This window comes from Hoplias malabaricus, chromosome 4, assembly GCF_029633855.1.
Source record: "Hoplias malabaricus isolate fHopMal1 chromosome 4, fHopMal1.hap1, whole genome shotgun sequence".
NCBI lineage: Eukaryota > Metazoa > Chordata > Actinopteri > Characiformes > Erythrinidae > Hoplias > Hoplias malabaricus.
Window position 1 is genome coordinate 68,524,562 of NC_089803.1, and position 27,042 is coordinate 68,551,603.

General features: G+C 44.1%; 1 protein-coding gene across 4 annotated transcripts in view; it reads right to left on the minus strand.

Moving 5' to 3' along the window:
- col7a1l (collagen type VII alpha 1-like) overlaps positions 1 to 27,042 on the minus strand; it is a 116,327-nt gene that overhangs the window by 60,811 nt on the left and 28,474 nt on the right. For all 4 annotated transcript variants that reach the window (XR_010802150.1, XM_066667536.1, XM_066667537.1 and 1 more), the window contains exons 6-29: positions 25,637 to 25,810; positions 22,285 to 22,448; positions 21,999 to 22,128; positions 21,171 to 21,287; positions 20,891 to 21,046; positions 18,386 to 18,502; positions 15,582 to 15,728; positions 15,318 to 15,437; positions 14,209 to 14,367; positions 13,408 to 13,521; positions 13,020 to 13,169; positions 10,827 to 10,964; positions 10,553 to 10,699; positions 8,511 to 8,630; positions 6,767 to 6,913; positions 6,391 to 6,648; positions 5,085 to 5,224; positions 3,360 to 3,483; positions 3,131 to 3,274; positions 1,797 to 1,984; positions 721 to 798; positions 619 to 636; positions 487 to 513; positions 305 to 373 (exon numbers count right to left, since the gene is read on the minus strand). Coding sequence is in view for 3 of the 4 variants with exons in the window: in XM_066667536.1 (XP_066523633.1) it covers positions 305 to 373; positions 487 to 513; positions 619 to 636; positions 721 to 798; positions 1,797 to 1,984; positions 3,131 to 3,274; positions 3,360 to 3,483; positions 5,085 to 5,224; positions 6,391 to 6,648; positions 6,767 to 6,913; positions 8,511 to 8,630; positions 10,553 to 10,699; positions 10,827 to 10,964; positions 13,020 to 13,169; positions 13,408 to 13,521; positions 14,209 to 14,367; positions 15,318 to 15,437; positions 15,582 to 15,728; positions 18,386 to 18,502; positions 20,891 to 21,046; positions 21,171 to 21,287; positions 21,999 to 22,128; positions 22,285 to 22,448; positions 25,637 to 25,810 (3,146 nt within the window). In the remaining variant the exon portion in view is untranslated. The remainder of the gene's footprint in view (positions 1 to 304; positions 374 to 486; positions 514 to 618; positions 637 to 720; positions 799 to 1,796; positions 1,985 to 3,130; positions 3,275 to 3,359; positions 3,484 to 5,084; positions 5,225 to 6,390; positions 6,649 to 6,766; positions 6,914 to 8,510; positions 8,631 to 10,552; positions 10,700 to 10,826; positions 10,965 to 13,019; positions 13,170 to 13,407; positions 13,522 to 14,208; positions 14,368 to 15,317; positions 15,438 to 15,581; positions 15,729 to 18,385; positions 18,503 to 20,890; positions 21,047 to 21,170; positions 21,288 to 21,998; positions 22,129 to 22,284; positions 22,449 to 25,636; positions 25,811 to 27,042) is intronic.

Below are 27,042 nucleotides of genomic sequence, written 5' to 3' on the forward strand. Positions count from 1 at the left end.
TTTAAAAAGTAAAAATAAACAAATACAAGAACCCAGGGCTCATTACTAACGCTGCCATGTTGATTCTCTGACAGACACTCACTTTGATTACTCTAAAGACATTCATGACTTTCATGTAACTCGGATATAAACAGAGAACAGAAGCACACCACAGATACAGCCCCCTATCATCAGCCTCGCTGACATTAAGACCTTTTCAAATGTTGTCAAGGCGGGAAAATCCACAGTAATTGACTAAGAGAAGACAGTTTGCTTCTTCTGTTTAAAGCAAACGAGGATGAGGTTTGGCAAGTTGTGTACTCACCCGTTCTCCTTTCTCTCCTTTGATCTTTAAGGTGAATGGATCATAATCCGCACCACCGAGCTTTGGGCGCTGCGACAAAGTTCAGACGTGAATTTGCAGTTCATGAATTTATGAAATACTCAAAGATGCATACACAAATGAATATCTATATTAATACAAAACAGCCTTCTGGCCTAACGTACCAGCCCACCGTGTCCAAAGCCGTCCCCCTGTGAATTAGAGATAGGTTCCTGGTTTCAGTGCAAGCTACTGCACAAGCAGCAGCATCATCTCAAACAAGGCAAGAATATGAAACAATAGAGAAGAGTACTGACCTTTTCACCTTTTTGACCCTGCAAAACAAACAGAAAAAAACCTTTAGACGGCTTCAAATCATTGATACAGGACACTGAAGAGGTGACGGGTGAGACTATTACCTTGCACTGGATTGGACAAGGTCCCTCAGGTTTGGGAAGAGCCTCTGGGTCACTTGTGGGTACGTCTAGCTGGGCAGACTTTGAACAACATACACACACCCCTTCGTCAGTGAGGACACTTTGAAAATTGCATTTGTATGAAGAGTCACTCAGTAAATCAAACCTAATAAGTTGTACATTAAAATACGGAATGTAATTACATCCAGTACATTAAGAAATGTTTCAACTAAATGTCTTAATAGAGGAAGAACTCTTCTTCTTTGTCAGGTTCTTCTTTAAAACTAATGTGGAGTTGGAATAACAGGAAAGATTCCCATTAGATTTTGGAAGCAGGGACTTGTTTCTATTCAGCTACAAAAACTATATTTTTGTCAGGCACAGCTGTTGAGTGATAAGGCCTGGGTAGTTGTCACATACCATTCATTCATTCATTATCTGTAACTGCTTATCCAGTTCAGGGTCACGGTGAGTCCAGATCCTACCTGGAATCATTGGGCACAAGGCGGGAATACACACTGGAGGGGGCGCCAGTCCTTCACAGGGCAACACAGACACACACATTCACTCACACCAACGGACACTTTTGAGTCGCCAATCCACCTACCAACGTGTGTTTTTGGACCGTGGGAAACCAGAGCAACCGGAGGACACCCACTCAGACACTGGGAGAACACACTAAACTCCTCACAGACAGTCACCCGGAGCGGGAATCGAACCCACAACCTCCAGGCCCCTGGAGCTGTGTGACTGCGACACCTACCTGCTGCGCCACCGTGCCGCCCTGTCACATTCCAGTTCATCCTAAAGTTGTTGGATGGAGTTGAGATCAGGGCTGTTTTGCTAAAACAACAAGAAAGGATCTTCTCCTCACTGTATCCAAAAAACTAGAAGCAGATGTTTCTCCAGAATGGTGTAGCATCAAGGTTAATGTACCAGACTTTAATTCCTCCTTCACCAAGCTTTGTAGAGGTAGCATGTGTCGAGCAGACGGACAGACTAACCAGCCTTTAATGTATTATCTGTACTCAACTCAATATGCAAAGTGTAAATAATGAAATATATATAAAGACAGTTACCTCTTCGTGCTGCTGGAACTCCGAGAGCAAAGCCTGACTGCAGAGACTGCTGATAAGTTCTCTCTCGATGGAAGGGAACTCACCGAAGTCTGCAGCGAAGAAAATGTTCTTGTAGGCCTTGGGTGCAGCGATTTTCCTTAGTTCATCCATGTCAGCATTTGCAACCCCAATAGCCAGCACACTGACCCCTAAAGTACACAGACACAAAGCAGAAGCTTACTTTAGTCTAGGGTTAGGGTTCGGGTTAGAACCCTAGTATCTTAAAAGACCAATAAGAGCTGAAACAAGCACTCGACTATTCTATAAATATTTTATACTAAAGTGATATAGACTTGTAGTCATTCATGTATTCCAGTGGCAGCACGGTGGTGCAGCAGGTAGGTGTCGCAGTCACACAGCTCCAGGGACCTGGAGGTTGTGGGTTCAAATCCTGCTCCGGGTGCAGTTTAATGTGTTCTCCCAGTGTCTGAGTGTCTGAACTCCGGTTGCTCTGGTTTCCACAGGCCAAAAACACACGTTGGTAGGTGGATTGGCGACTCTGAAGTGAATGTGTGTGTGTGTTGCCCTGTGAAGGACTGGCGCCCCCTCCAGGGTGTATTCCAGCCTTGCGCCCAATGATTCCAGGTACGCTCCAGGCCCACCGCGACCCTGCACTGGATAAGGGTTACAGATAATGAATGAATGTCTTCCAGTTATAAGCTGTTCAGTCTGTTAAGGCTGTCTCATGACCTCTGTGGTACACTGTGTATGGAAAGATTAGAGATGTGTCTATTTTAGGGGTCATGAGGCCTACTCTGTATTAAAATGTATTAATATGATTATTATTATTGTTAATTTAAAGCAGGCGCTCAGCTTTAACTGAATGTTCTTCAGCAAGGTCCCAACAAATGAAGGGTTTCTCTTTATTTAAACACCATTTTCCATTTTAATATTTTTTATCTAACTTTTGTCCAACATTCAAAATGCTATGCAATGCCTAATCACAAAGAAACACAGATCAGACATTAGCAAACGCTGCCTGGGGAATGGGATCACTTTTATAATGCAATGTTACATCTATCATTAAGTAATTGCCAATATTCCAATAATCCAATATTCACACTCTGTAACAATGTGATAGAAGTAGATGTGATTGTAGATCCAAAATACTGTAATTTATCAATAAATGTGCCATTGTCCATTTATAATCCGAGCTGTATAAGGTTAATCTAAAATGTTCTCCCATCTAAAATATCCATTTAAGGTAAGGTTTTTTCTGTGAGGTGATCAGGAGTGAGGTAGATAAAAGGTGTACTGAAGAGAGAGGCTACGTTCGGACACAAGCTGATTCTGACCCAGAATGTGTGCGATCCTGGAGGGCGGCTCCACGTCGTCCTGGGCTCTCCCATCTGTCACCAGCACCAGCACATGAGGAACATTCTGCCTCATCCCCAGAGACTCCTGAAACAGCTCCCTCAGCACGTAGCTGATCCCTCGACCTACATACACAGACATTTGGATACTGAAAGCAATCATTTACATAGATACTCACCTCCACATGCGTGTATTTAAGCACCTGTCTACCTGTTTTGGTGTTCCCTCCTCCGTAGCGGACTGCTTTAAGCGCTCTGAGGACAGAGCTGCGGTCTCGGTGGGTGTTCAGGTTGAATTCGATCCTGGGCTGGTCACTGTAGTGAACCACAGCTATCTGAGTAAAGGTAAAAATGATAAACCGTCTGTGAATGATAATAATAATAACAATAATAATGGGTGACACGGTGGCGCAGCAGGTAGGTGTCACAGTCACACAGCCCCAGGGGCCTGGAGGTTGTGGGTTTGATTCCTGCTCCGGGGGACTGTCTGTGAGGAGTGTGGTGTGTTCTCACTGTGTCTGCGTGGGTTTCCTCCGGGTGACTGTCTGTGAGGAGTGTGGTGTGTTCTCCCTGTGTCTGCGTGGGTTTCCTCCGGGTGACTGTCTGTGAGGAGTGTGGTGTGTTCTCTCTGTGTCTGCGTGGGTTTCCTCCGGGTGACTGTCTGTGAGGAGTTCGGTGTGTTCTCTCTGTGTCTGCATGGGTTTCCTCCGGGTGACTGTCTGTGAGGAGTGTGGTGTGTTCTCCCTGTGTCGGCGTGGGTTTCCTCCGGGTGACTGTCTGTGAGGAGTGTGGTGTGTTCTCCCTGTGTGGGTTTCCTCCGGGTGCTCCGGTTTCCTCCTACAGTCCAAAACCACTCGTTGGTAGGTGGATTGGCGGCTCAAAAATGTCCGTAGGTGTGAGTGTGTGAGTGAATGTGTGTGTTGCCCTGTGAAGGACTGGCGCCCCCTCCAGGGTGTATTCCCGCCTTGCGCTCAATGATTCCAGGTAGGCTCTGGACCCACCTCGTCCCTGAGTTGGACAAATATGAAGCATACTTGACAGACAATGAATGAAGGAATTAATGAATCCACCTAACAACGTGTGTTTTTGGAGGCAACAGGAGCACCCGGAGGAAACCCACGCAGACACAGGGAGAACACACCACACTCCTCACAGACAGTCACCCGGTGGAAACCCATGCAGACACAGGGAGAACACACCACACTCCTCACAAACAGTCACCCGGAGGAAACCCACGCAGACACAGGGGGAACACACCACACTCCTCACAGACAGTCACCCGGAGGAAACCCACGCAGACACAGGGAGAACACACCACACTCCTCACAGACAGTCACCCGGAGGAAACCCACGCAGACACAGGGAGAACACACCACACTCCTCACAGACAGTCACCCGGAGGAAACCCACGCAGACACAGGGAGAACACACCACACTCCTCACAGACCTAGTGTTATCTTATATTATCAAATTTAGCTCAGTGATCATAGATAAGTGTTCAGTTCTGACATATATACTTCACTCTGAAACCACAGTACATTTAAATTTACGTTTTCCATATTTGGCAGATTCTCTTATCCAAGGCCACTTATAAATCTAATCATGTTACAGACATTCTTGCTGTTTCTTGCTGAAGGACTGTTATTGGTTTAGAGTGATGTTCCTACCTGAGCTTGGAATCCAGCTCCTGTCTACCATGTGAACAGCAGCAGTGTTAATGAGTGCCCTACACCAATCACAGTACCTTTACAGTAAAATGGTTCCAGACATTGCTGCAAAATGTTTGATGCCTTGACCAGACTGAGCCTAGATTTAGTCTAAACTACAAAACCAGTAAGGAGCCTCAGCTACTGTCTGTCTGGAGCTAGCATTAGAAATAAAAAACGCATTCAAAATATCAAATATAGTCATTGCAGTGCTGTAGACGTATTCTTACCTGTGTGCTCTGAGGTCCGATCGAAGGGAAATAAGTCACGATCCTAAACAAGAACTCCTTCAGCTTGCCAAAGTTATTGGTACCGATGCTCCATGACTCATCCACCAGAAAAACAATATCTGCTTTCATCCTGCCACACACTGAGAAAGAGGGACAGTCCAAGTTACTAACGTGTATTTAAGGTGACCAACTTACTATATACACATTACATTTCTCCTATGTTCTTTTCACACACTCTTAAAAATTAAAGTGCTACAAAATGTTTTGCGCAGCAGGTAGTGTCACAGTCACACAGCCCCAGGGTCCTGGAGGTTGCGGGTTCGAGTCCCGCTCCGGGTGACTGTCTGTGAGGAGTGTGGTGTGTTCTCTCTGTGTCTGTGTGGGCTTCCTCTGGGTGACTGTCTGTGAGGAGTGTGGTGTGTTCTACCTGTGTCTGCGTGGGTTTCCTCCGGGTGACTGTCTGTGAGGAGTGTGGTGTGTTCTCTCTGTGTCTGTGTGGGTTTCCTCCGGGTGACTGTCTGTGAGGAGTGTGGTGTGTTCTCTCTGTGTCTGTGTGGGTTTCCTCCGGGTGACTGTCTGTGAGGAGTGTGGTGTGTTCTCTCTGTGTCTGTGTCGGTTTCCTCCAGGTGACTGTCTGTGAGGAGTGTGGTGTGTTCTCTCTGTGTCTGTGTGGGTTTCCTCTGGGTGACTGTCTGTGAGGAGTGTGGTGTGTTCCCCCTGTGTCTGCGTGGGTTTCCTCCGGGTGCTCCGGTTTTCTCCCACAGTCCAAAAATAACAAGTTGGTAGGTGGATTGGTGACTCAAAAGTGTCCATAGGTGTGAGTGTGTGACTGTGTCACCCTGTGAAGGGTAGGCTCCAGACTCACCGCAACCCTGAGCAGCTGTACATGATCCTAAGATCACCATGTTCAATGTCAAGCCTGGCCACACTGGGCTATGGAGATGTTGGACTTCCTTCTTTAGAGTAATGGAGCATTTAATATACCTCAAGGCGTTTGAGTGGTGTTTGTGATATACCCGACCTTATTGAGCTCTTGTGGCTGAATACAATCAATTCCTCACAGGAATTTTTCAACAGTGTTTCCCGGAGGTGTATTAGACTGAATCCTATTTGTGTGTACTGGATAAAGACAGCATCAAAGAGAGACAAACTCCCTGCTAATACCCTAAGTGTTTGGCCATAGCCTCGTATTTTCCTGACAATAAGTTGTTTCAAATGCACATATGTAATGTATTGCCTTAATGTACTGTAGGCTACTCTATTTTATGAGAAAAGAACCTGTCTGACGGTTGATGATCTCCTATACCTGGCCCAGGTGGAGGGGTCTCTACAGAGACACTGGGGCGGTCATTAGCAGTGGTGGTGGACATGGTTAAGGCTTGTGCTGTTTTAGTGATGGTCATGTCAGGTTTGGCAGCGGGTCTCAGAGTAGTGGTGGTGGGTTTGCTTGTTCCCTTCCCAACAGGAGTGAGTGTCTTCATAGCCGTGCCACTGTGAGGGATGGTATGTGGAGGTACAGGGGCCACCGTGGGCGACTGGACGGGAATGAGACGAGGAGCGCCCACTGAAACGTGGTCACACACAGAACGTGTCAGTGTATTGTTATACGTTCTTTTGATTACATGCAAATACCATTACGCATTGTCTCCGGTGACAAAATACCACAGAGTATGAGTTCTTACATATTCTTTTAGTGATGCTCGTGACAGGGCCCTCCACCTCTCCGTACAGTGGTCTAATGGTGAAGATGTAAGTTCTGCTGTACTGCAGATCTCGGATCTTATACGATGTAAAACCAGGGCCCAGTAGGTCTGTGGTACTCTCAGTCTCTGTAGGAGTCAAAACATTGTAAGACAACTGTACACAATACTCTGATTAAAGCTCTTAGCAGGTGAAAATGAGGGTGAACAGGTGATAAAGGGAATAATGGTGTTTCTTCAGAAAGTATTGCGCAATTTATATATTAAATAGTAAACAAAATATGCACTTAAATATACACATCATTGAAAATAAAGATGTGCATTTTATCAGCTACACTGACTATGACAATGTGCACAGACTGTAGTCGACCTGTTGCTCTGCATACTTGTTTAACCCCTTTTCATCCTGTTCTTCGGTGATCAGGACCTCCACAGGGCCACCACAGAGCAGGTATGATCTGGATGGTGGATCATTATCAGTGCTGCATTGACATTGACATTGGTGATGATGTGTATTGTGTGTTGAGCTGGTTTGTGTGGATCAGACACAGCAGTGCTACTGGAGTTTGAACCCCTCAGTGTCACTGCTGGACTGAGAACAGTCCACCGACCAAAAAAGCCGACAGCGTTCTGTGTCACTGGGAAGTGACTAGAGGACGAGCGACACACACTGTGCAGCGACAGATGAGCTACTCTCTCTGACTCTACATCTACAAGATGGACCAACGAGGGAGGAGTGTCTCACAGAGTGGACAGGGAGTGGATGCAGTATGAGTGAAATCTAACTGAACTGTAACTAAACCCTGAGCCTAGTTTGTTTTGTAGGGCCAATAACTGTGGAAGGATTACATCTAACTTACAATTCTCACACCTAGCGCTCTGATTTTTTAAACATTTTTTACACTGATTTGGTTTGACACAACCCATTTTTTCCAGTTCTCACCCAGCTGCTATTTTGGTGGCCAGAAATGATAGGCCTGCACTAATATTGGTGGAGTGCTGCAGCAATTCACAGCAGTCAGTGTTTTCAAATCCACTTTGGTCCAAAATTGCACTGATGATACCACCTCCCAACACACACTCTTTATGCAGATGCACAAGCAAAATGGTATTTAACAGCCGTAAAAAGCCTTGTTTTATTTCTTACACACCAGGGGATTTACACTATTTATATCCTGACACTGGCCATCTCAGTTGTGCTATAACATGTGAACATAGTGGATATAGTAATAAGACACAGAATATCAAATGCACTATAACTGAAATAATCCAGGCTCACTCTACTTCTAATCAGTATTTTTGGCTACTTTAAGGTGTAACCATGGCTAACACAAGGCTGCAACAATCAGCACCCACACAGAATGGAAATCTCCGGAGGAGTTGTATATGAACCTAACAAAGGGACTAACCTGGGGAGGGAAACTCTAACCAGGAGGACCAGGACAGCAAGGAGGCACCTCCCACCCTGCGGAACCCAGACACGCAACCTTGAGATACTGTACATCTATCAATCTCGCGAGATACACATTAACTCGCCGTAGAAATGATACGAGATTGTGTGTTCGGGTCCTCTAGGTTGGAGTTTCCTTCACCAGAGGAGTCCCTTCCTTTCTGAGCCTCAGGGTTCATCAGGGTACAAGGAACTGGATCTTTGGTAGCGCTAGCCGACCAGTTGTTCCACCCTTGAGTTTAAATCCATAACCCAGACCTAACTTTTCAATCAGACCTGAAATATGCCTCCAGGACAGAAGGTAGGCTGAAGCTCCCGTAACGCTGGTCCAGTTCAGTGTAGCGCTATCATCCGTTGTGTTCAGAACACTGAAACCATTCACCTTAGGCAGGTCCACTGTAATATACAAAGTGAATCAAACAATGGAACAAAACAACAATTCAAATCTGAGTATATTCCATACACTTGTAACTGCAGTGACATTTGAGAATGTGAGTGAGCACAATTCAAGACATGACTCTAAAGAAACAGGAACTTTCTTAGGCAAACAGGTCCTTCACAGACCTCATACAGGGTTCTCTATCTGGAAACAATAGTGGAACCCTGTTTGGTTGTGTATATAGAACTAGGGTGACCAGGACGTCCCCTCGCTGCCGTTGTATGCTTAGCTGAACCTTTCTGTGCTTGTAGGTCCTTTATTTGCTACACAAAACATGGGAATTTCTTTTTTAATTTATCCGAGAACTTACATTTACGGTTCGGCATAGCTGCTCGAGATGAGGGTGGGTACATGAGCTTTGCCTGACGTAAACAAGGACTACTGACGTGCAGACTGACCAATTAAATGTTTACAGAGAAGGTTATCGACCAATAACGGTAGCTCTACAGTCAGACCGTCCAATCAGAAGATTTTAGGCTACTTCACCACGCCCCCTTCTCACTCAAGCGAACCAATCGGAGTAGTGGAGGGCGGGACTAGTTTGTGAACGAAACGCTTCTCGAAGTTCTATGTAAGCTCTAGAAAAACAAAATCCCGGACGTTTGTGAAATTCCGCCCGGACATTTTTTTAAGTGGACATGTCCGGGTAAAAGAGGACGTCTGGTCACCCTACTAGAACCATATTTTAGAGAGGTCCATCAAAGGACATTGTGGATGTTTCTGAAGCATTATTTAACCAGACTAAGTTAAATGGTTATTTGACTGTTTAGTTCTATACTGAAACACTGCATTTTATACAGTAAAAAAAAACGAAAATTGTGTTATTAACTTTGCTAGCATTTTCATGTGGTGTTTCATGTGGTTACATGCTAGAAGACGTTACCGAGACATGGTAGAAGATGTGAAATAAGTGGTCAGTGTCATGGCTGCGTATTTAAAGACACAGACTCAAACCACCAGGGATTCTTCAATCACAAATATCACAAACCTAAGGAATCAATCCTATCAACTTGTGGGGTGGGGTTTTCAAGCTGCAGGTGAACAGTGGAGGAGTGGGAGGACATAGAGGGGAAGAATATTTGCATATAAATAGATCCCCACATACTGAATAAATGCATAGGTGTCAAGTTATATCTAAACAGCTTTTTAAGGCTTTATTGATTTTTGTCAAGGAAATATCTTTAAAAATGTCATTCAGATTAACAAAAAGCAAGTTTAGGCAGTCCATCTCAAAGAAGGACATTAAAATACAGTAATGAAAACAGCAAGCAGGTAACAGGTGCTTGTGTATACAGTATATTTGCAGTAGGGCCGGGCAATTACTTGAAAATTAATTGAAATCGACATTCAGAACTAATTGACATAATCAGCTATTTTTATTCTGTTATGTCCCCACCGTGTGTTCATGTACTGTCTCTTTAAAACCACGCTACCAAGCTGTAGTCACGTGATTCTGCCCCTTATCTGCCACATGGAGGAGAACCTAAACGCAGAGGCCGACCGAGCGACTCGAGCAGCTCCTACCAAACAAAAACACAGCATCTGTGGTTTGGCGTGTTTTGTTTTGACTTTAATTAAGACGACGCTGAAGAAAAAGAAGTCAAAAAGAAGTCACTGAGAAAAAACAGTTTCAGCGACTAAAGCACAATAATACACCGAATATAAACAAGCTCCCTGCAACATTAGAAAAAATATCCCAGCTTTAACAGTGGAGCATATTTACAGCACAAGCCTCGCCCCTGAGCTTTGAGCGTCGTAAATACAACAACAACATTATCGTTCATTAATCGTAATCATGGTAAAATGTACAATTAATCGTGATACTGATTTGCGCTCATATCGCCCAGCTCTAGTGTGTGTTACGAGGGAATTAACTCACAGGTGCGTGCTGTCACAGTAGCAGAGCTTCCTTCTCGTTCCCCCACCACTGATGTGACCTGGATCTTGTAGGCAGTGCTGGCTGGTAGTCCAGAGATGGTGTATGATGTTTTGGATGATGAAACCATCTCGCTTTCCTCTTCTCCACCTAAGGAAGCGATGGACGCAATACAAAACATTCAACAAAATTGGCATTTCGGAACCAAAGATTTAAAGATTCTGAAGCAGATATTACTCTAGATGACTGTGTGTTATGAGTGGGTCTCAGGATTCACCATGAAAAGGGCTCCAGGTGACTTTGTAGCCAGTAACTCGAGATGTTTTCCTCCAGGACAGTGTGAAAGAGCTTACACCTATATCAACCACTTTTACTTCCTTCACTGTTTCTATCTGCTCTGAATCAGTCAGAGAGGCTGCCAAACGTAAAAGAAAAAGACAATGGAATGAATGTGTTAAAAGCATTGTGTAAAAAAACAATGTGGTTCCACAAAAGCCATGAACACTGGTTGAATAAATGTGTTTGCTAGTTGTCATCGTTATTTACTGGAAATACAGACTAAAAAGACTGGAAAGTATGTTCCTTTGGTGCTATATACGGTATGTGTGTTTTCAAAATGGTGCATTTTAGATAAGAACAAAACCTGTTAAGTTTAGCCTTAAACAGTAAATGGTAGCTCCTTTTTCACAGTGTGAGGCTCTGAAAAAAGTACAGACTTTAGTATAGGATGAGATGATAACAGTCATGCTGACAGCAGACACACACAGGGCACTAAAGTTAAAACACACACTGCCTTAAACAGCTGCAGCTTGAACTTGGGAGCTAAAAATACAGGAGCTGTCAATCAATCAGCGGATATCAGGTGATTCTTTGGGAACAACAGGCGGAACTTGTCCTGGTCCTTTCTTGTCTGTCCCTGAAACCCACCATTAACTAATCAGCTATTTCCTCTTCTGGGTTTGTTAAGTAAGAGCTGTCAGTAACAGACTGATATGTAACCTGATACAGTGGAGGATTCAATGTGAACAGCACACAGAACCAACAGTCCGAGTCCCACCATCAGCTGTGAGTACGGAGCTGTAGCTTGTTTGGATCTAAGAATCACATCAAGTAACTGTGCTCATATGTATTTTCATTGGCTGACGAGTAACTAAGGAGGCTATACATTTTTCATGAAATTTTGAGATGGTGCTGAATAACATTCTTTCCAGCAGTCACACAGCTAGCTCCAGGGACCTGGAGGTTGTGGGTTTGAGTCCCGCTCCGGTGACTGTCTGAGAGGAGTGTGGTGTGTTCTCTCTGTGTCTGCGTGGGTTTCCTCCGGGTGACTGTCTGAGAGGAGTGTGGTGTGTTCTCCCTGTGTCTGCGTGGGTTTCTTCCAGGTGACTGTCTGTGAGGAGTGTGGTGTGTTCTCTCTGTGTCTGTGTGGGTTTCCTCCGGGTGACTGTCTGTGAGGAGTGTGGTGTGTTCTCCCTATGTCTGCGTGGGTTTCTTCCGGGTGACTGTCTGTGAGGAGTGTGGTGTGTTCTCCCTGTATCTGTGTGGGTTTCCTCCAGGTGACTGTCTGTGAGAAGTGTGGTGTGTTCTCTCTGTGTCTGCGTGGGTTTCCTCCGGGTGACTGTTTTTGAGGAGTGTGGTGTGTTCTCCCTGTGTCTGCGTGGGTTTCTTCCGGGTGACTGTCTGTGAGGAGTGTGGTGTGTTCTCTCTGTGTCTGCGTGGGTTTCCTCCGGGTGACTGTCTGTGAGGAGTGTGGTGTGTTCTCTCTGTGTCTGCGTGGGTTTCCTCCAGGTGACTGTCTGTGAGGAGTGTGGTGTGTTCTCTCTGTGTCTGTGTGGGTTTCCTCCGGGTGACTGTCTGTGAGGAGTGTGGTGTGTTCTCCCTGTGTCTGCGTGGGTTTCTTCCGGGTGACTGTCTGTGAGGAGTGTGGTGTGTTCTCCCTGTATCTGTGTGGGTTTCCTCCGGGTAACTGTCTGTGAGGAGTGTGGTGTGTTCTCTCTGTGTCTGCATGGGTTTCCTCCAGGTGACTGTCTGTGAGGAGTGTGGTGTGTTCTCTCTGTGTCTGCGTGGGTTTCCTCCGGGTGCTCCGGTTTCCTCCCACAGTCCAAAAACACACGTTGGTAGGTGGATTGGCAACTCAAAAAGTGTCCGTAGGTGTGAGTGAATGTGTGAGTGTGTGTGTTGCCCTGTGAAGAGGGGGCCATCATATCAACCCTGAAGCCCGTTGTGCTCTCCAGGCCTCCTGGGTTCAGCAACATTTGTGCACAGCACTGTGCACTCTTTCATTCACCTGGTATTTCTGTGAATATTTCTGTGAGTGTGTGTTTACTCCTGCCTGGTAATCCCTATACTGTAAATACATTTACACTCTGCTACACCACTTCTGTAACTCTCCTGTTGTCCATGACTTCAACATACAACAATTTGACTGTTATGTCACCTGTAAGTGATGATTACCGTTGCTTGTCCGTACCTGTCTGTTGGGAGAGAGAGATCTCCGGCCCCTCTGTATAGCCAAAGAGAGCATGAATGCTGATAGAGTAGAGTGTGTTTGGCCGGAGACGAGTGATGCTGTGTTGTAGTACACTCCGGTCCAGATAATGATTCTGTGGACCTGCACCTTCTGAGAGAGCACAGAAGACCATGCATACGTTTCTATTCAAGTTAAAATACGCAGGTCACAGATGTTTTTTAATAAATCCTAATAATAACCTACTGTCCAGAAAAAAAGAAAAGGAAGAAGAAAAAACAAGGCAAGGGACAGATTGAAGGTCTGTAGATAAGATACATCATGCATTAGTGAACACTCCTGGGTGCAAGACATGCTCTCCAGAGGTACAGGTCAGCCAACGACGCTTTACCTGAGCTCCAGGTCAGTTTGTACTCAGTGGCTCCTACGATGGGGCTCCACGCCACTTTAATAGAGGAACTGGTGTATGACGTCACCTTGAAATTAGACACATAGCCGAGGGGAGCTGGGAACAAAGAGGTAAAAGGCAGCAACATCAGCTTTACTCATACTACCCTCTGCATCTTCTGTTCTTTCATTGACATACTGTATACCATAATCGATGTTATCTTCTGTGAGAGATCCTAATATTTTGCCTCATCTAAAAATCTGAGCGGTATGAACAAGATTACTGTAGATAACAGCTGCAGTGTATAAATCAGACATTCAGGGTGAGAGATTTTTATATGGGCTGTGGAGTGTGTGTGTGGTGTGGATGAGAGAGAGAGAGAGAGAGAGAGAGAGAGAGAGAGAGAGACAGACAGACAGACAGACAGAGAGAGAGAGAGAAAGATAGAGAGAGAGAGCGAGAGAGACAGACAGAGAGAGAGAGAGACAGAGAGAGAGAGAGAGACAGACAGACAGACAGAAAGAGAGAGAGACAGAGAGAGAGAGAGACAGACAGACAGACAGACAGAGAGAGAGAGAGACAGAGAAAGAGAGAGAGAGAGAGAGAGAGAGAGAGACAGACAGACAGACAGAGAGAGACAGAGAGAGAGAGAGAGAGAGAGAGAGAGAAAGATAGAGAGAGAGAGAGAGACAGACAGACAGAGAAAGAGAGACCGAGAGAGAGAGACAGAGAGAGAGAGAGAGAGTGAGAGAGAGAGAGAGACAGAGAGAGAGAGAGAGAGAGAGAGAGAGAGAGAGAGCTTACATGTCCTGAACGTAGCAGTGATGCCAGGTCCCACTGCAGACCCAAAGAGTACGTAGAGGGAGATCACATATTCTGTGTCATAGACCAGATTTTTCAGGACGTACTCAGTAGTGCTGCTGTTTAAAGCCAGCTGCCTGGGACGATCTCTTCCAACAAATTCTATAAGATATATAAACACACACACACACACACACACACACACACACACACACACACACACACACACGGTTGTTCCTGTGAACTGCAGTGACATTTCCAAATGAGACTTCCATTCATTTTGTGGAAACTGACCATTGTTTCTTTCCATAATTACTACTAGCTCAACCCTAACTCTAATCCTAACACTGCCCTGCACGTTTTAGACAATCCTCGACTCCCAACACCTCTGGCGCAACTAATAAACAACAACAACCCCTTCCCAGTTTGAAGATAGTTTAATGGAGTGAGGAGAAAACTACAACAAGGTTTGTGAACTCTAACACTACAGTACGTAAATTAAAATACCATGATTTACACTGTGTGGCACAGCTGGAGGTCCCCACAAGGAAGACAAGACAAGTGGGAGTGTGTACGCAGTTTTTCATCCTCACATTTTGATATGTTCCTGGTACACACACACACACACACACTGCTATATTTAACAGTTCTCTTTCTGCTTACCTCACACAGGCAGGGAACAGAGAGGTGAGTAACAGTGAGAGGGATATGACACAGACTTCAAATATAGACATAATTATACACACACATAAAACCCAGAAGTGATGTGAGGTGAACTTGGCTATCTCTGATCTTCCATCTTGCCTTGATCAATCCCCTCAACTCCTCCTCCCTCCTCAATGTCTTTTTTTTCATGCCTCTCTCTGAAGCAGAGGTCCTGATTTAAACTTATCTTCACGCCACGCCCGTAAGTGTGAGTCACTGTGCTTCGTTTCTTTACAGCATGTCCACAGGTTGCTCGTTTTATGTGGAGGGTAATGGTGCGTCAGTACTGACAGGCGCAAGAGCTGAGGAGTCTTCTTCAAAGCTTCTGCTTTCAGAGGGTGGATCATTCTCAGTGCTGCTGGTGGTGTGGTAGTTAGGGCTGAGAAACAGAAGTGACTGTATTTTACCTATAGTCGGACCCCAGGCCAGTCTGTATCCAGTGGCTCCAGAAACTGCGTTCCAAGAGGTTACAGCACTACTGGTGCTCACTGCAGTTGCCCTCAGAGTCTGCACTGCACTGCTCTCCACTGATTGGGACCCAGACACAGAGGAAAATTAGTTTACTCCAGGTTCTAGATGTTTCTTCCAGTCATGTATGTACACATATTATTACAACAGCTATATTCCTGTAATAGAGAAGCTACTCAAACGAGCGTTCTTCTGCCTCTTACGTGTCTTTGCCTTGGCTGTGGTGACAGGTCCTTCAATGTCCACAAAGATGGGGTTGATGGTGACAGTGTACTCTGTGCCAGGATGAAGCCCCTGCACCATGTAGAAGTTAAAGTTGTCTCCAAGGTTAACGCTCTCTATGTGGCCCTCTGGAAACAAAGAGGACGAAACTGCATTCATTTCTTTGCAAGGAATTGGTCATTTTGTAGAAAGCAGCAAGGTATGCTAGTGTTTAAAATATCCAACTAAATACTATCACGCCCCCTGTCTTCAGCCCTGCTTCCAGACCACGTCCTCAAAATATATGAATGCACACTTCCAGAGTACAGCTGGAGGAGTCTCTGAGAGAAAGTGCTGGACAGAGGAGCACTTCTGTCTTACTTTTCTTTCTTTGTTTAGCACTGCAAACTGTTGTAAGTTCATGTGGAACTCCACTTTTGTGCAGATATCTCAGTAGATTTTAGCCAATTGTCTGTAGAGTCATGTGCAGGACAACCCACAAGTGAAAATGAGCACACATTCACACTGGAAAATGCACACAAATGTGGGGGGTAATGAGGAAGGTGGCTAGGTTCACACGGCACTACAAAAAAAAAAAAAACTAAAATCTAGTGGGCTACTTGCACAAAAATTCAACCGCTCACACCGCTAAACAAATAATAGAAAGAAAGTCAGGTCTAGAAAATGAGAAAAGGTGACTGTCTGAGAAGAGTGTGGTGTGTTCTCTCTGTGTCTGTGTGGGTTTCCTCCGGGTGACTGTCTGTGAGGGGTATGGTGTGTTCTCCCTGTGTCTGCGTGGGTTTCTTCCAGGTGACTGTCTGTGAGGAGTGTGGTGTGTTCTCTCTGTGTCCGCGTGGGTTTCCTCCGGGTGACTGTCTGTGAGGAGTGTGGTGTGTTCTCTCTGTGTCTGTGTGGGTTTCCTCCGGGTGACTGTCTGTGAGGAGTGTGGTGTGTTCTCTCTGTGTCTGTGTGGGTTTCCTCCGGGTGACTGTCTGTGAGGAGTGTGGTGTGTTCTCTCTGTGTCCGCGTGGGTTTCCTCCGGGTGACTGTCTGTGAGGAGTGTGGTGTGTTCTCTCTGTGTCTGTGTGGGTTTCCTCCGGGTGACTGTCTGTGAGGAGTGTGGTGTGTTCTCTCTGTGTCTGTGTGGGTTTCCTCCGGGTGACTGTCTGTGAGGAGTGTGGTGTGTTCTCTCTGTGTCTGTGTGGGTTTCCTCCGGGTGACTGTCTGTGAGGAGTGTGGTGTGTTTAAAATCTTCTATTTGCCATAGAATGATGTTTTTTTTTTATTAGTAGTATTTTGTGATTTATTGATCACTATCAGGATGTAAATAGTATTTTAAAAGTAATTTTAAAATGACATTTAAAATAAATAAGCTACTGCAGTTTAAATTGTAGGGCGGCGCGGTGGTGCAGCAGGTAGTGTCGCAGTCACACAGCTCCAGGGGCCTGTAGGTTGTGGGTCCGATTCCCGCTCCGGGTGACTGTCTGTGAGGAGTGTGGTGTGTTCTCTCTGTGTCGGCGTGGGTTTCCTCCGGGTGACTGTCTGTGAGGAGTGTGGTGTGTTCTCCCTGTGTCTGCGTGGGTTTCCTCTGGGTGACTGTCTGTGAGGAGTGTGGTGTGTTCTCCCTGTGTCTGCGTGGGTTTCCTCCGGGTGCTCCGGTTTCCTCCCACAGTCCAAAAACACACGTTGGTAGGTGGATTGGCGACTCAAAAGTGTCCGTAGGTGTGAATGAATGTGTGAGTGCGTGTGTCTCCCTGTGAAGTGGTGCCCCCTCCAGGGTGTGTTCCCGCCTTGCACCCAGTGATTGCAGGTAGGCTCCAGACCCACCACGACCCTGAACTGAATAGGCGGTTTCAGACAATGAATGAATGAGTTTAAATTGTTCATGTCCACTGTGATCATAACGAGAGTTAACAACTTGCTATGCACATCACAGTCGTAGGAAAACTTACATACAGTGGAACCTCTACTAACGAACTTTCCAAGATACGAACCGGGCATTTGAAAATTTTTTGCCTCCACCAATGAACCATGACTCTAGAAACGAACCCGAGCCTCCGCCGAGCCGGCGGCTGGAAATGGCCACTGACCCCAATAGGCGAGTCTCCCAGCGCCCAGACTTGAGTGAGCTTTTAAGATTAGCACATTGTAGCTTTAGCAATTTAGCATTAGCGTAAAAAGCAGACATCGAAATTCATGCTAAGTTAAGCCGTATCTACGCTTCGTCTCCCCACATTCACCGCCTACTCTCCGTTATTCCACCCACCCCCCACCTCCCGTCATACAACCAGTGCCTGTGTTACTCCTCCAGCCAGTCGTCACGTCTTCAAGGTAGCGATGTGTAACCACTTACAACTTTATTATTTCTTTTTTATTACTGTTTCCACTGGGGGGGCTGGAACACATTAATTGCTTTTCCATTATTTTAAATGGGGAAAATTGACTAGAGAAACTTTTCCACTTACGAACCGGGTCACGGAACGGATCAAGTTCCTAAGTAGAGGTTCCTCTGTATTTAGGTGAGAATATTTTAGCACAATGATTGGTTTAAACACATCCTCTAAAGGGAACAGCATTAAATACAGACAAAAAAGAGAAGGAAAAAAGAAAAAAGCAAGCAAGAAAGAAAGAAAGTAAAGGGACTAGTACTGTTACTGCAGAAAGGGTGGGACAAACTCCCCAAATTCCCCACTGATATAAGTGGAACTTCCTATTTGACCAAGAGCCACTCAGATCAGTGAGCTGCTCTGTGCTAGAGCTAGAGGACTCTTGTTTCTGGCTGGTGTTTGATGCACAGGGCAGGTACCTGTAGAGGACCATGTGATCCTGTACCCTGAGGCTCCTCTCACTGGGAGCCAGCGAGCCTGTACTGTGTCTGTAGTGGCGTTCTGCACCAGCAGCTGCTCAACGGGAACCAGTTTCACTGCAAAAGACAGAGGACAGTAAAAACGGGTGTGATGCAAGTCACATTCAGTAGAATATAAATAATATGGAAAGTATATGCAAAAGTCATATAGGCTGCACAAGTAAAATGTCTGCCTAATGTAGAATACGAGTCTGTGTGATTAAATGTTATATTGCCACCTAGTGGTGAAGGCCCCTCACTGTACATACACATTACCAGCGTGTTTCCATTTGATAAACTCCAGTAAACTGATCACTTAATGCACAGATAACACAGACTGCCATTTTGACAAATACTGTTCTGTTGGATGATATTCAATAATTTACAGACATGTAAAAGTGAAATACAGGAGGTGGTGCAGCACTGTGCAGAAGATTAGGGCGCCCAGGCAAACTGTTTACAACCTTATGTTATCAAGCAAATGGAGTCACAACTCAATTTCAGTTATGTTTTATGATTATTATTATTTTAAATCTCTTTTACAAACCACACAGTTCGTCAGTGTGACGAAAGCTCATGTATTTTTTACATATCATCACCATTGAAATTAAAACTCCAATCTCCAAAATGGAAACTTTACCAGACATTTAAAGGTAATCTATGGAAGCCTGTTTCTGCCAAAAAAAGGCCCCAGTTCTTGTTTTTCATTACTATGCAATTTGCTATCTCAATATTTTGAGATACTATCTCATTATTTTGAGATACTAAGTCAATATATTGAGATTCTATACTATCTTAATATATTGACTTATTATCTAAAATAATGAGATACTGTCTCAAAATAATGAGTGAGTATCTCAATATATTGACTTAGTATCTCAAAATAATGAGTTAGTATCTCAATATATTGACTTAGTATCTCAAAATAATGAGTTAGTATCTCAATATATTGACTTAGTATCTCAAAATAATGAGTTAGTATCTCAATATATTGACTTAGTATCTAAAATAATGAGATACTGTCTCAAAATAATGAGTGAGTATCTCAATATATTGACTTAGTATCTCAAAATAATGAGTTAGTATCTCAATATATTGACTTAGTATCTTAAAATAATGAGTTAGTATCTCAATATATTGACTTAGTATCTCAAAATAATGAGTTAGTATCTCAATTTATTGACTTAGTATCTCAAAATAATGAGATAGTATCTCAATATATTGACTTAGTATCTTAAAATAATGAGTTAGTATCTCAATTTATTGACTTAGTATCTCAAAATAATGAGTTAGTATCTCAATATATTGACTTAGTATCTCAAAATAATGAGATAGTATCTCAATATATTGACTTAGTATCTCAAAGTAATGAGTTAGTATCTCAATTTATTGACTTAGTATCTCAAAATAATGAGATAGTATCTCAATATATTGACTTAGTATCTCAAAATAATGAGATAGTATCTCAATATATTGACTTAGTATCTCAAAATAATGAGATAGTATCTCAATATATTGACTTAGTATCTCTAAATAATGAGATAGTATCTCGAAATATTGAGACAGCAACTTGCATATTAATGAATTAATGAATTTCATTTAGCCATGATCACAATGTAAATGTTTTTTTCTGCAACAGTGACATACAATCAAATGATCAAATATTAAAGTAGCCTTACATTATGAATCTAGAATGAATACATTCATACCGTTCAGTGCTTGGGAATCCCAGACATTCATAGCGTATTGCCCTCATTTTGTGTAAATGACCTGGAATGGATGTTATTTGGGATTCTTTGCCCTTAAAGAGCAGAAAGATTTTCCTTTTAAATACTACATATCACTCATACATGTAAATGTATGAAAAGTAAACATTATTTTGATAATTTCTGGGATTATTTTTTTCTCCTTTTGATTTAGTCATTGCCAATTCCACTAGATATTAAAGACTCACAATCACGCGCTGTACCGCCGACCTGGGAGTGTGAGGAACACATGCTTCCTCTCAGACATGTGAAGCTAACTACTGCTTTTGAACTACAGCTAACACAATGTCACTGGAGTGTTCAACATTCTTGAGGGAGAACGAAAACTGGCCAGATCTGCTACAGCAGCTAACAGATGTCTTTGCATTGTGCTTGTGATGAGGAGAGCAGGAATGCCATTTTATCTATGCACCTCAAGACAATAAGGTCAGCTGTGGACTTTGGACTCCTGACTTCAGATGTCTGAGGTAACATTAGGTACAGAATCGGTGATCTCCTGGTGGTCAGTACTTAATACTACACTTCCTAAAAATAGGATTAGATCCATATAAAAAATGCATATAAAAACAAATTTACTAACGTTATTGTAGTATCCACTTTGGATTAAATGAGAGAGCGAGAGAGAGAGAGAGCAAGAGAGAGAGAGAGAGAGAGAGAGAGAGAGAGAGAGAGAGAGAGAGAGCGAGAGAGTGTTTCATACATGTTTTCCCAACAACAGACACTGGCTCGCTGGGCCCCTCAGGGTAAATGGCGTAGATGCTGACTGTGTACGTCTTATCTTCCTGCAAGCTGTCAATCACATGAGAAGAGGCGTCGCCTTGCAGCACCTGCTCGTAGGTGAACCCAGGTCTGTCAGCTGAGGACAAAAAGCACAAAGTCAGATCCACGACTAAAACATTGTATCAGTTTCCATCTCAAAGGTGAACGACTCCTTTGAATATAATAAGGATTCTACAACTCTCTAGATTCCTGCTGCTCACTTCTTGGGATGTAGATTTTGTAGCTGTCCACTTGGCCAAGAGAAGAACTCCAGCCAAGACGCAAGGAGAACAGCCCCTCCTCGATCAGGCGGAAATTCGCTACTGGAGGCACAGGAGCTAGAGAGAATAAAACAGCAACAGAAAGACTTCTTTGGAGGATTTGTTTCTGAGAAGGACTGATCAAACTGACCCCAGAGACCTCATAAGGTATTTTCCTTAGACATTTCACACGATGAACGGTAAATATTACATTTTGGCTGAAGGAACAAAAACTTGTAATGGAAGTAGATGTAAAATATAGTTAATTCCAGGTCATTCCAGACAATGTCCACTTTCATTCATTCATTCATTCATTCATTCTGTAACCGCTTATCCATTTCAGGGTCGCGGTGGGTCCAGAGCCTACCTGGAATCATTGGGCGCAAGGCAGGAATACACCCTGGAGGGGGCGCCATTCCTTCACAAGGCAACACAGACACACACACACATTCACTCACACACTCACACCTACGGACACTTTTGAGTCGCCAATCCACCTACTAACGTGTGTTTTTGGACAGTGGGAGGAAACCGGAGCACCCGGAGGAAACCCACGCAGACACGGGGAAAACACACCACACTCCTCACAGAAAGTCACCCGGAGCGGGAATCTAACCCACAACCTCCAGGTCCCTGGAGCTGTGTGACTGCGACACCTACCTGCTGCACCACCGCGCCGCCCACAATGTCCACTTCAGTTTTAAATTCACTTGTAAAATTACAGTGTAAAAACCACAAGATGGAAAAACTCAATTTTGTCCTGACCGTGCTCTTCTTTGTGACACTTACTCGTCTCTGTGACGGTGGAGGAGGATTCTCCGATGCGTCCAGGGTAGATGGCGTAGATAGTGAGTGAATATTCAGTCTTAGGGGTCAACCCTGTTACTTTGGTACTTCCCACGTCTCCTTTAAGATCAATCTGAGACAAAACGTGAGGAGCCTCAGAACGTATTTACATTTGGAAAAGCCTCTAATATCATTTTTCACAAAATAAACTGATTACATTTGCTTTCTGAAAAGATTAGTTGGCAGATTTCATTACAGAACACTGTGTGTGTGTGTGTGTGTGTGTCACCTGTCTGTTCTGAGCTGGGAGCAGATGGCCCTTGGGGGACACAGGAGTGATCAGCAGTCTGTAACCGGTAATGTCTCCAGTGGCCAGACTCCAAGAGAGCTGCAGAGAGTTGTAGCTCAGCTCACTCACCTGTAGGTCTCTAGGGCCTACAATCTTCACCTCCACTGAGAGTGTGTGTGTGAGTGAGTGAATGAGTGAGTGAATGTGTGTGAGAGAGAGAGAGAGAGAGAGTGAGAGAGAGAGAGAATTAAGAGAATATAACACAAATATTTTTAAATATTTTTGTCCCATTTATCATTTATATTAAAATATAAATAACACAATGTGGAATCTTACATTGTGACTGTGTCACCAACTACCAGCTCCATAACATGTATCTATTATTCTCTGATTGGACCTTGTGACATTCAGGTGCATCTTAATAAATTCGAATATCATCAAAAAGTTAATTTATTTCAGTAATTCAATTCAAAAAGTGAAACACATATATTCTATAGATTCATTACAAACAGAGTGATCTATTTCAAAGGTTCATTTCTTTTAATGTTGATGATTATGGCTTACAGCCAATGAAAACCCAAAAGCCATTATCTCAGGAAATTAAAATAATCAACACAAAACACCTGCAAAAGTTTCCTAAGCCTTTAAAATGGTCCCTTAGTGTGGTTCAGTAGGCTCCACAATCATGGGGAAGACTACTGACTTGGCAGATGTCCAGAAGGCAGTCACTGACACCCTCCTGCTGTATCCAAGCATATTAATGGAAAGTTGAATGGAAGGGAAAAAGAGTTGGAGAAAGTGTGCACGAGCAACAGGGAAAACATCAGAACGAAAGGACTGTCAAGAAAAAAAACATTCAAAAATTTGGAGGAGATTCACAAGGAGTGGACCGCTGCTGGAGTCAGTGCTTTAAGAGCCACCACACACAATCGTGTCCAGGACATGGGTCACAGCTGTCGCATTCTTTGTGTCAAGCCACTCACGACCCAGAGACAACACCAGAAGTGTCTCACCTGGGCCTGGACTGTTGCTTAGTGTCCTAAGTCTTGTTTTCAGATGAAAGTTAATTCTGCATTTCATTTGGAAATCAATGTCCCAGAGTCTGGAAGAAGAGTGGACTCCAAGACAGCTTGAGCTACAACACAGCTTCTAGAGTGAAGTTTCCGTGATGGTTTGGGGAGCCATGTCGTCCGCTGGCATTGGTCCACTCTGTTATATGAAGTCTAAAGTCAGCACAGTCATCTACCAGGACATTTCAGAGCACTTCATGTGTTCCTCTGCTGACACACTTTATGGAGATGCAGATTTCATTTTCCAGCAGGACTTGGCACCTGTCCATACTACCGAAAGTGCCAATACCTGGTTTAATGACCACAGTATCACTGCGCTTGATCGACCAGCAAACTCGCCTGACCTAAACCCCATAGAGAATCTATAGGATATTGTCAAGAAGAAGATGAAAGACACCAGACCCAATGACGCAGACGAGCTGAAGGCCACTGTCAAAGCAACCTGGGCTTCCATAACACCTCAGCAGTGCCACACGCTGATCGCCTCCATGCCACGCTGCACTGATGCAGTAATTTAAGCAAAAAGGAGCTCCAACCACGTATTGAATGCATATTATTAAAAATTCCTTTTAAAGTGGTCTTACATAATATTCTAATTTATATTGTATATATAACATTCTATTATATAATATTGTAATTTTCTGAGATAATGATGTTTGGGTTTTTTATTGGCTGTAAGACATAATCATCAACATTAAAAGAAATAAAAGCTTGAAATAGATCACTCTGTTTGTAATGAGTCTATAGAATATAGGAGTTTCACTTTTTGAATTGAATTACTCAAATTAATTAACTTTTGATGATATTCTACTTTATTGAGATGCACCTGTATATTCAATTATTTAAAAAACCTCTATATCGTCAATACATTTCCTCTTCATCAGATGGATTTAAGATGTTTATTTAAGGCTTATAAAAGTCTTAATATGTTCGTGGAGTCCAATTTATACACATTTTCAGAAAATTCAGGCCCTGTACTACTGAGTGCAAATTGTAATGACTTGAATTGGTAAAGAAAGACTCTCCAAATGTGTTGATCATTGTATTATTTTTTGTAATATGGCACAATAATATTATTTCTATTAATTTATTAAATATCAAATACTTTTTTATATCAAGTTTGTGTGTGTCTACACCAGAGGCGATTGCTCTAAGACTGCAAGGGAAGCTTCCCCTAAAATGTCAAAAAATAAGAGATCAAATATATACTGTTGTGTGTACATGTCATTGAATAAATATGCACTACAACGCGCTCAACTTTTGTTCAGAATCAGCTTCTTATCACTGGTAAAGACGCGGCTTTCCTCTCAATCATTCCCGCAGCTTCACAGTGCTTTAAACAGTGAGGACGCTGAGCGTCCACAGAGTTCAATAGCGAAGCAGCGAAGTGCAGCGAAACGAGACGAGTCATTGGATAAATGCTGGGCTTTGTCCCGCCCATCGGACGCTCAGCGTCTCTGGGGGTCTATGGGGCAGTGGGCTGGCCTCGGCTGGCCCGGACGCTCAGCTTCTGCATGATGATTGGATGATCTGTCTGAGGCTGAATCCCTTTTTGATTGACAGTGAAATGAGCGAATCAGCGATCCTTTGGTGTAAAGATCCATGGAAGCATTACATTTTCATTCTGTTCTGAGTTGAACCGGAGACTTTCTTAATCCTCTTAGCAGCATTTTCTTTGTTAAAAACGACTAGCGACAAATCGAGCTTCTATTTCTGGGTTTTTTTTTGTAGCTGCTTGTGTTTGGAGACTGACTTCTATCACTCTTTCTGACTTCTATCGCAGTTTCTGTCCAGCGGGTGCTGCTGAGCCCCTCCATCGTCACAGAGCACTCACAGGCGGACACACTTCACATGGGCCAAGGCCTTTTAAGCAGCCTAGCTCTGCTGGCCATTGAGAGGACACTAGTCAAGTCCCTGGAAAAGACGCCTTGTTGGTACGACAGCGTCACAGATCAATTACTTGAAAAGGAACGGAGGGTAGAATTTACGTATAAATAAACCGACACATTTTATGATGTAGCCCGAAATTGAGCTTCCTCTCCTTGAAAGACCAGCATCCGCCACTGGTATACACCTAATGAAATGTTGTTGCAGTTGTTAAAGTTGTGAAGAAGAAGAAGAAGAAGAAGAAGAAGGAGGAGAAGAAGTCTGTGAGCTTTAAAATCTGCTAGAAAGATCTCCTCCCTTCTTTCATCTAATCAAGTATGATCCAAACACCTAATATCCACTCGACATATCCACTAGCAAAGAGATGCCCTGAGTAAGTATGATGAGTATCTCACCGGGTGGGCTTTCCTTAACAGGACGAGGAGGTTCTGAAGCAGTGAAACACACTCTGCGGGAGAGTTTGGGCAGCAGGTGCTCTAAGAAAGAGGAATCGGGGCTCAGCATCAGGTGCTCCTCGGGAGGCTCACTCACTATCCTCCTCAGCTCCTCTGGATCAGCATTCCTTACACCTGAAGAAGGAACACACACACACACACACATACAGAAGTGACTTCCTACTGCTCCACATCTATTCTGACCCCAGCATCAATCATCAGAGTGGTGCATTCAGTTTCCCCTAACAGCTGAATGCATACATCAAAAAAGACAAACATATGTAGGACTGGATAATAATCCTTCACATACAGATAACCTGTCTGTACCCACCACATCGATCAGCCATAACATTGAAAATGTCCTTGTTTCTACATCCATTTTCCATTCGCTGAGCTCCGCTGAACACTCAGGAGCACTTTGTAGCTGCACAATAACAGACAGCACTCCATTTGTTGTTCTGCATATTTTGTTAGCCCCCTTTCACCCTGGTCTTTAATGGTCAGGTCCACCACAGGAACAGGGGGATCATTCTTATCAGTGCAGTGAAATATGACATGCTGGTGGTGTGTTAATGTGTGTTGAGGTCAGACACAGCAGTGTAATGCTGGATAGAGAATAGTCCACCTGCTAAAAAAATATCCAGCGTCCTGTGTCACTGATGAAGGACTAGAGGACGACCGACACACACTGAGAAGCAGCAGATGAGCTACTGTCTCTGACTTTACATCTACAAGGTGGATCAAAGAGGTAGGTGTCTAACAGAGTGGACGGTGAGGGGACGCAGTGTTTAAAATCTCCAAAATCACTACTGTGTCTGATTACACAGCAGATCTACTACAGTCTGTAATTGTAGAACTACAATATGCTCTTGTATGATCAGTGGAGCAGTTTGTAGATAAGAGGAGACTGTTGTAATGCAGCAGGTAGTGTCGCAGGCACACAGCTCCAGGGTCCTGGTGGTTGTGGGTTCGAGTCCTGCTCCGGGTGACTGTCTGTGAGGAGTGTGGTGTGTTCTCCCTGTGTCTGCGTGGGTTTCCTCCGGGTGACTGTCTGTGAGGAGTGTGGTGTGTTCTCCCTGTGTCTGCGTGGGTTTCCTCCGGGTGACTGTCTGTGAGGAGTGTGGTGTGTTCTCCCTGTGTCTGCGTGGGTTTCCTCCGGGTGACTGTCTGTGAGGAGTGTGGTGTGTTCTCCCTGTGTCTGCGTGGGTTTCCTCCGGGTGACTGTCTGTGAGGAGTGTGGTGTGTTCTCCCTGTGTCTGCGTGGGTTTCCTCCGGGTGACTGTCTGTGAGGAGTGTGGTGTGTTCTCCCTGTGTCTGCGTGGGTTTCCTCCGGGTGACTGTCTGTGAGGAGTGTGGTGTGTTCTCTC